Raw genomic sequence first — 10032 nt, 5'->3', positions numbered from 1 at the left:
TTTCCTTAGTTCTTTTAAGGCTATTTTCTCGGAAGCAGTAAGATTGGAATGTTTGACCTTAGTTTTCTCACATAATTCTTTCAGATTTTTCAAAGTCATCTGATAAAAACATTCTATGTAAGGTCCCTTGCATAGGGTGGGAAAAAACTCTTGTTTTAATTTAAATTTCTTCATAGGTGAATCCTTCTTGTTAGTATTAGAAATATCAAAAATGAGGGTACTAGGATCCACTTCAGTACCTGGATTATCATTACTAAGATCTTCCAGTATTTGTATTCCCCTTTTCACACTGAGGTTTCCTATCACACTACTTCCCCTTATCACACTATGCCTCCTTTATCATACAATTCTATGCATACTATCTTCTCTGTCAGCTGCTCCTCTCAATTCCTCACTCAGCCTCCAGACGCATCACCTCCGTCCGCCATTGAGGGAGGAAGGAGTGTGCTGGGATTGGTGACATTTGAGCCCCTCCCCCCTGGATACGTCCCCGATTATTATTCGTCAAATATTACCAGGGAAAGTAGGGTATTTGTTATAGCTTTTACTATAATTACGATATAGCTCGGAATACTCTCCCCCTTTCTATAGTTAACCCCTTAATCTGAGACGTAATAACTAGAATCGAAACTGAAAACGAATAACAGGCTGCGTGTGTCTCTAATCGTGAAGGTATTATAGCTATTGTAGCGTCGTGTGTCCTGCTCGGTACCATGTCTTCACGGTCGCTGGGGCTCTGCGCTTTCTGCCATAAGCGCGAAGCGAACAAGAAAACCGGGGAGATGCTGAAGGCACCGGGCGAGAAGATAATGGCTCACTACAACTGTGTGGTAAGATTGGCGGGAGATCTAGTTACAGACAGATCACCGATCGACTGAGGATCCTATTGCACATTTTACCTGGCATTTTCACGTTTATATGCATGCATGAGAAGTATACGATATGCTTTTACATCACGGCTATAAATAGGGTAATCTGACTATAATCCGCCGTTGTCTACACCCATAAACCGCTTTTCTATTCATATAATTTAGATTTTTCAATGAACATAGCGATTACTGAACATTTACTATGTTGCACATTCAGCGACCGAGGCACAGCTGTGCCAGACACAGGGTACAGTGAGGATTCCTTGTGTACAGAGCTCGGGGCTAAGGAAGAAGAGCGGGAAAGCAGACAGACCTAGCTAGTCAAGTCAGACAGAAATAATACTGTAAGGGGGGTATTCAATTGTCTGCGGGTTCGAGCGCGGAAAAACTATTACCGTTAATACAGTAATCTCTCGCTGGATTTCAGAGCTGCGAGCTGAAATCCAGTGAGTAAATTACCGTATTAACGGTTTTTCCTGCGCGGACCACAGGATTTTCGGCAATTCCGCGGACAATTGAATATGCCCCTAAGAATAGTATAGGTGGGACGTGGTAGAAAAATGTGACTTTTGCCTGCTAGAATCAGTAACCCCAGGCCACTGTTTAAAATCTTAGCTATTTGGGCACAGTTAAAAGCTTAGCAATAGGGCATTTTTTTTACAATAAAGGCATACTTGCCAACTCTCCCTGAATGTCAGGGAGACTCCCTGAAATAGGGGTGATCTCCCTCACTCCCTGAAGAGTCTGGCATTCTCCCTGATGCTGAGCCAGTACAAGACGTGGTTGGCTTCACCATCTGTGGCATGATGACACAGTTCAGAAATTGTCCTATGTCCATGTATTGATGCCTATGAATTGTGTCCTATATCCATGTATTGATGCCTATGAGACCACCATTTAATCAAAGACTGACAGGTAAGACAACATGACTTCCGTAATGGAGACAGAAATGTAAAAGACACTTCACTCTTTAGAGATTCATTAGCTGCTTTTCTTTAACGCATAGTTGCCTACTCTCCCGGAATGTCCGGGAGACTCCCACATTTCTGGGAGACCTCCCGAGAGAGCAGAGCAACCTCCCGGTTCTGGCACCCACAATAGATAAGTAGCAGGGGGAGAATGGGGTTTAATGACACAAATATTTTGTCTTAGATCCGCCCACTGCTATAATTGGGCAAAATTGGGACAGTCGTTTAGGGGTCGGTGCCAAAATGATGCGATTCATCAAGCCCTACCCCCGCAAGCCCACCTCCCCCGCAATCACCCTGAAGCCAACGAGGAAAAGTTGGCAAGTTTGATTAAAGGTTTAATTACCCACAGTGTTCTACAGATGGAGCTAACTCCATCTGTAGATGGTGGTAGCCATTCAATCCTATGGGGAGAGGGATCTTTGGATACTTCTCCGGCATCCTTTCTGCTCTCCCCTGCGCTCAGTAATGAAAATGCTATCTGCGCATGAGCGACTCTAGCAAACCTTCCGGGGATTAAAACCAAGTCAGCATTAAGATAGCCTCCTATAAGATGCGCTGTCCTGACATGACTTTTATAGTAAATTGCCGCAAAGAGTCTTCTGTCTTCGTTGCAATGACAGATGATACTTAACGAAAATTCTTAAATAATTCTCTGTCTTTTACAATGGCATGAGCTACATTTTAGTATGAATTGGAGATTGTTATCCGGATTTCAGTTTGTTAATTATTACTTAAGAACTATATCAAGGCGCATTTGTACATCAAGGAGTGCTAATATAATTTAACTGCTGGATTGAATACATTGTATTACTATATAACTCCCTGTGACTGGATCACTTATAAGTAACTTATGGTCGTGAAAAAAATCTCAAGGTCATCTATTAACACAGCTACCCGTGAAAACTCATACAAGGTCTACACCAGATGGTATATGGTCCCTGAGAGGCTCCATTCTATCTTTCCCCAAACCTCAAATTTATGTTGGCGTGATTGTGGGGCGGTGGGCTCTTTTCTTCATGTTTGGTGGGATTGCCCTCTGGTGTCTAAATTCTGGGACGATGTTATATCACTGGTCCGACAGGTCACCTCAATTAACGTGCCTAAGAATCCACTCTCGGTGCTCCTTTACCAACCTATCAAGGGCATTACTAAGACATCAGATAAGCTATTCCGACACATCTATAATGCAGCTAAGTTACAAATAGCTAGTGAATGGAAGAAGGCCTCACAACCTTCTAAAGAGTTATGAAAAGAACTTGGCACACGGCATCCATGGAATATATGACTAGTCTCCTCCATGACAAGGTCCCCACGTTCCACAAAATATGGGATCCTTGGTATAGCTTTAACAACAGTACTATGCCAGGCCTCTCATAAGCCTAAGTTGCTTCTCCCTCCTTTTCTCTCTTCAATCTCGGTAACGCTCTTCTATTCTCCTTGTGCTCCCCCTATCCACCTCTCCCCCTCTGTCCCTCCCCCTTCCTCCCCTCCCCTCGCACCTCCCCCCAAAAAAATAAAAAATCATAGCCGTGTGTTCTATTCGCTAAATAAGTACAATGGCACAAGTTGCACCTTTGCTATTGGGGGAAAAATTTTCTATCTCAATTGTTCACTTTGCAGATCTTTAACGCCCTCCTGGAATGTACCTGGATGAGAAAGATGTATCTTTATTTTGTCTGTTATTTTCTTTTGCGTTTCTCATTTTTCTTATCTGGTGTCCTTATATCTAGTAATATTGGTACCTGGACAAGATGTATGATCTGTACTGTTGTGCTGTATACATGTATCTGCTGTTATAAATAAAAAGTTTAAAAAAATAAAATAACTTATGGTATAAATTTATCTAAAGGAAATAGCGCAGGGCGCTTATTTATTTAATTGCAAATATACTTATTTTTTATATTGTGTATATTTTGGTAAAGGAAATATCTGTATTTCTGAGACCAGGGGAGGAAATTAATTTTTTGTTTTAACTTTACTAGAGGAAATGCATTCTTTCTGAGGTATATACCTGATGCAATAACCCTTTGTTGAGGAAGGCTTTTGTGTATTTTGGAGTAGGGAAATTACTTGTTTGAGGTTTTGTAACTTTTCTTCGGGTATGTGTATTCAGCAACTGTCTGAAGAAAGGACCCATGTTAATTAGACCTTTTGATGTGTGAGGGTCTAGCACAAGATGCAGGAAATCAATGCAAGTTTTAGGATATCACAGATAAGTGTAAATATTGTTAGCTTTGCATTGCATGTAAATCTATGTTTGGGTAAACAATTTGCATCCTGATTCTAAAAATAGCTCAGACCTCAGGGGGCTGACTTGCCCTATGAGGCTGTGTCCAAAAATGTATAAAAAGCACTATTTTGTATTGAAAAATGTTTTTGTTTCATCTGACATGCTCTCCTGGGTGAGCAAATAAACATCACTTGCTTCAAAGACCTGCTTGGAAACTTCTCTATCCCTGTGACCTACAGATTAGACCCAACTCTAATCCTTTCCCGGCTGTTCTGACATTTGGGCCCTGCTTTCCGGTACCACTGCTCTGCCCACTACCCAGCAGCTCTGGCCAGTGTTATAGGCATGGGGGGATCTATCTACAGCAGCCCTGATCCATAGGAAGAGGTCAGGGGGGTACCAACCCAGGTACACCAGTAACTGGGTACACTAGCAGCGTCAGTTACCCAGAAGAAACCCGGAACCGAATGCCGGTAAGGAGTCCAGTGGTGGCAGCATTTGTAAGCCCCTCCTACTGCAGTTAGAGGGCGTATTTGGATAACGTAAGGGAATGGTGGCAAAGTAAGCCCGGCCAGTTCCAGGCAACAACAGACAGGGTGGCATAGGCACAGATGTCCAGGTGGCTTTTCGTGCATCAGTCAGGAGAGCCGGGTTATTCAGGAGAGGAATAACTGCAGCCGGGAGAACGTACAGGATGTCTAATTACAGTAAAATATCCAAGGCGGACCTTGAGATACCGTGCCAAGCAAAGAAGTTAGAAATTCCTTACACAGAGACTAGGAGCGAAATGAAAAAGTCACTGAAGGCCTGGAATGCGCAGTACGGGTCAGCAGATGAGCAGATGAGGAAGCTGACACTGTCTCCTCCTGGTCACTAACACCAAACCTAGCGGCACCTGCAGTAACATCCCAGAACACCACTTGTTTCCAGCGACAGCTGACCCCCACAGAGTGAACCAGTGGCGCAAGTTCAACAGCGCGATGAGGGTAACTTTTCTGTACTAATGCAGCAGATGGGGTCCCTGGGAGACGAAACAACTGAGGAGGAGACTTTGATTATCATAAAGTTGTGGGGCAATCAGTGGGCACCGCCTCCTGCAGCAGCCCGTGATCAGTCATCTGCTGCGCCCAGATTGGGCTCTCTCCACATTACCAAATTTGATGACACTGTTGGAGATATTGACGGACATTTGCAGGTGTTCGAAATGTCATGTAGCCTCCATGAACTTGCCCAAACAGGAGTAGGTAAAGTGTCTGGTTCCCACGCTATAAGGTCGTTCAATGGAAGCTTGATGCAGAGTTGCCCCAGAGGACTGTGTGGACTATGACGTGGTAAAATGGGCCCTCCTTAAGCGCTATGTTATTACCCCGGACACCTACCGGCAGAAGTTTCGGGACTTGGCTAAAATCATCCATATCAGTCATGAGGAATTTGCCAACCAGTTGCGGCAGTTGGCAATAAGATGGATTAATAGATATGATGCCAAGTCCTGGGAAGAATTAGTGGCCTTAATTTGCAGAGAGCCCTCCTACCACACCGGAGGTGAAGGAGTGGGTATTGGACCGTAGCCCAGCAACCCTGGAAAAAGCGGCCCAGTTGGTGGATCAGTATGCAGGTTAACAGCCAACCCCAAAGGACTGTACAATCAGGGACACCCGTCTTCTACTCATCCCCAAAAGCAAGTACCTATTCGCCAGCCACCTCGCCATTCTGTCCCTGGGAGTTATCAGTGGCCATCGGAGCCCAGGCTGGAAATAAGTGCTACAACAGCGGGAAAACCGGTCATTTAAGGATGGGCCGTCCTGCAGCCCCAGCATCCCTAGTTTTGGGTTTGTGGCTGCGGATCTGCCAGCACGTCTGGGGTGGCGATTGGTCAGCCACAGTAGACCTGCGGTGCATGGAGGCTGGCCTGGTACATATACCATCAGTGGTGTTTATTGGCCGTGACAAAATCCAGTCTTTTATCCAGGCCAGCCAAGGATGTGTCACCGCTGGGGCGACTTCCGCCACCTCTGCGAATTGTCCTTCGTAGAATTGTGGCCATTGCGGTGGGATAGGTCATGAAAGTTGTGAGGAAACGGGGTACTACTGGACTGAGAACTATGTAATCATCACCCGTTTCTCACGGTTTATTGTACTTTTTAATCCTTGGCCCAGTCTAAGTATATACACCAGAGCATTGGTGTATTATGTGTATTATTATTTCATGTTATTAGACACATTTTGCCCATACTATTACCTGTGATATTGTATGTAGTATAAATAGAAACAATATTGCCATACTGTGTGAAAATATCAGAACAACAGCAGTCATTTTGCTTGTGGTAACTAATGTAATTACCATTTGTCTCAAATGTGTATTGTATGGGGTGCAGCTGAGATGAGGTTTGTTATCAGAACAATGTCTGAGTTAACTAGCTGGCAGCCCATGTTAATTAGCTAGGTCAACAGATAACCTGAGAGGTAATGAGGTTAGAACTTCTACTCATATGCAATGTGCCTCCACAGTAATATATTGGTTGAAATAGCATGGGGAAATGTATCAATATGTGTCAATATAAATGTAATTGTATCAAAAGGTATCACAGACTTATATTGTGTAACCCTGCTGATATCATGTGTCAAAAGTCTTATTGTTCCATGTAAGCGTGCAGTGTCATTCCTTGATGTACTATTGTAACCCCATGTGTAGTGTATCCAGCCAAAACAGCTAATTGAGTCAAGCCATTCTATTGTCTAATCAAGGTAACAGGGACAGTATGTCTAGCAGCTAAATTGTTGACTGGGAGGCCCCTTCTGTAAAGGGGAGGTTGGAGACATTTGACCCTATTTCCTGGGTACAGAGAAAATAATATAGGGCGAGGAGAATGCCAGGGGGGGATGCTAGTTTGGAGGATCCTGGTGTAGAAGACATCAGTGAAAAGGACTCTGGGCCAGGAACTGTGGTGCCGCTGGAGGGAACCCTACCAGGACAGGGTTGGTGTGAGCTAGTAACCCAGGCTAGGAGACACCATAACTGTTTTGCTAAACGGTAGTGGTAATATTGCGGGAGGATAAGACCCTGAAAGGGACAGAGATTATGACTTTGGAGTGCTGACTGCAGGAGGCTGCTGGAGGATACGTGCTACCATTTACCCTGTAACTTGTGAACGTCTTGTGGTGTTGTGCTGTCGTAATAAAGTCTTATTTTGGATATATCTTGGTCTACCCGAGTGAGTTGAATCCCACAGAGGGTAACTTCCATCCCAGCTAAGGGTGGTATCCTCACATTTGGTGGCAAGCAGTGGGATCACTCGGCCCGATGTTGCAAGAACCGGGAAGGCTGCAAGGGACGCAAGCAGTTGCAGTCCAAGGGCCTTGTAGGTACAGCACAGCACGGGCTACACAGCACCCAAAGGAAGCCTATCAGAGGAGTTGCAAGAAACGTGAGACATGATCAAGTATAACTCCCTAAAACTGGATGAACTCCGGGGATTATGCCAGACAAGGGAAATTGCTACTACCCAGGATGACTTCAGGCCACAACTAGTGGAAAAACTATGCAAATGGGACCTGTGCTTACTCGATAATGCGGGCAGGATGAAAATAGCAGAGGTCCCAGCAGTGGAAGGCACCCAAGTTGGGACTTATGTTGCAGAAATCCTGAAAGCCAAGGAGTTGTATGAGGACCAGGAGCAGCCAGTAAGGATTCAGGAGATTGCAGCTACAATACAAACGTCCCCCACCCCAGGCCAGTCAGCAGTGCACAGTGGAAGCTATGACTATGGTCAGCTTCGTCAAGAGCTGCAGCACGTCCTCAGTCAGTGGATCCGGAGAAAAGGACTTGAGCTGGTAAAAGCAGGGCTGACTGAGATATTTCCCAGCCTTCAGGATTGGGTGGCAAAGTGTAACCCACAGTCCTGGGATAAAGCAGAAAAGGGGCAGAGTGAAGGCCAAAGGCGACCCAGCAGTCAAGGACAAGCAATACCACACTTGGGACAAGTCGGGAAGTGGTGCCTTCGATGTGAATACTGGGGACATCTTCAACAGCAGTGTCCCAGGAAAGGAGGTCAATTAGACCAATTCCCTCCCACGGGGGTTGTTGGCAGGAGCCACCCCCGGAAAAACAAACACTACCACCCTGATGCGCCAGAGGCGAGGGGGGTAAAGGCCACTTGCAATGCTGTGGCTGACATGAGGCAAACAGGAGGACGCCTTTACAGGCACTTGAAACCTGTATGGGTGGATGGCAGAAAAGCCCAAGGATTTAGAGACTGTGGGGCAGCCATCACCCTGGTACGCCCCGAGTTGGTGGATTCCAGAAGAATTATCCCCAACAAGTACTTTAAAATTAGGATGGAGGATGGACGATGGGCAGAGATTCCAACAGCCCAAGTCCAGTTGCATTGGGGCCATTGTAACAACCTGGTAGAAGTTGGAGTTATGGCAGGAATGTCCAATGAGGTGATTTTGGGCAATGATTTGGGGCAAGACCTCAGGAATTATTTTGTTGAAAAAGCCCATAGAAAGGTGAGCCCCAGGCAGAGGAAAAACAACCACTTCTACACGCCAGTAACTAACGGGTATCAGCAACCTTTCTTTACCATCTCCGGGCCTCTGAGGGTGAGTAGCAAAGACCATCCTGAGGGGGGGTTAGTCCTGGGGGAGGAGGATAAATCTAGACTGCAAGAAGCCCAGCTACTAGATCCAGATCTAGAAGGGATGCGGGCACTAGCAGATATGTCGTATAAGACTGGGGTGGTAGAGGATTGTGCTTGGTTGGATGGGTTACTGTATACGGTGTCCAGCCCAAATCATAAGTACAGGTTGGTAGTCCCACCCGAATATCGGGATCGGTTTATAGCTCAGGCCCATGGGGAAGGGGGGTACCGATCACAGAGGAAAAAGGAGAACACGAGCCAGGCTCAGACAGCAGTTCATGTGGTTAGGTTTAGCGAGGGATGTAGACCGCTACATAGCCAACTGTGCAGACTGCAAGAATATGTTAGGGCATGGCTGCAACAGTGACATTCGGACACAGGAGGGGAGAAGGCAGCATAAAAAGCAGGACATTGATGACTGCGTGATGTTACTCTCAGTAGTCCCTGCAGGAGATAGTGTGCAGCAGGATTCCTGCAAGAACCCTGTGCATAAGCGGGTGCAGACTGGGGAAATGAGTAATCCCAGTGCAGAAGGGAACTGGGAAAGGGGGAGGCGTAGCCAGACAGGACCCCAGACAACCAGGGAAAGGCAGTCGGTAAGGCTCTTAGACAGCAGGGCTCAGAGTAGCTACTGGAGCAGGAGACCGAGACTTCCCGCAGAGGTTCTGGGAATTGATAGGTGCTGGCGGCTACAAGAATATAACAAGGTGCAGCAAGTGAACGCTGGAGGCTGCGCACAGCCCAGCAGGAAATTGGTTCATCTCGTGGGAAACCACATAAAACCTGCAGTAGTGTCTGCAGAAGAGACTGGGGCTCAAGTTTAAAAAGTAGGGGAGGAATGTGAGGAAACGGGGTACTACTGGACTGAGAACTATGTAATCATCACCCGTTTCTCACGGTTTATTGTACTTTTTAATCCTTGGCCCAGTCTAAGTATATACACCAGAGCATTGGTGTATTATGTGTATTATTATTTCATGTTATTAGACACATTTTGCCCATACTATTACCTGTGATATTGTATGTAGTATAAATAGAAACAATATTGCCATACTGTGTGAAAATATCAGAACAACAGCAGTCATTTTGCTTGTGGTAACTAATGTAATTACCATTTGTCTCAAATGTGTATTGTATGGGGTGCAGCTGAGATGAGGTTTGTTATCAGAACAATGTCTGAGTTAACTAGCTGGCAGCCCATGTTAATTAGCTAGGTCAACAGATAACCTGAGAGGTAATGAGGTTAGAACTTCTACTCATATGCAATGTGCCTCCACAGTAATATATTGGTTGAAATAGCATGGGGAAATGTATCAATATGT

General features: G+C 45.5%; 1 protein-coding gene across 7 annotated transcripts in view; it reads left to right on the top strand.

Annotated features, from left to right (window-relative positions):
* The first annotated feature begins 481 nt into the window (after positions 1-481).
* Positions 482-10032, top strand: part of LOC142141024 (uncharacterized) — a 119738-nt gene continuing 110187 nt past the window's right edge. For 6 of the 7 annotated variants that reach the window (XM_075199090.1, XM_075199086.1, XM_075199088.1 and 3 more), the window contains exon 1: positions 482-830. In XM_075199090.1, coding sequence (XP_075055191.1) covers positions 714-830 — 117 coding nt within the window. In that variant the 5' untranslated portion in view covers positions 482-713. The remainder of the gene's footprint in view (positions 831-10032) is intronic. The other variant, XM_075199091.1, reaches the window with a different exon arrangement.

The sequence above is a fragment of the Mixophyes fleayi genome, chromosome 2, assembly GCF_038048845.1.
Source record: "Mixophyes fleayi isolate aMixFle1 chromosome 2, aMixFle1.hap1, whole genome shotgun sequence".
In the NCBI taxonomy this organism is placed as follows: Eukaryota; Metazoa; Chordata; class Amphibia; order Anura; family Limnodynastidae; genus Mixophyes; species Mixophyes fleayi.
This window is presented reverse-complemented; position numbering and strand designations above follow the sequence as displayed.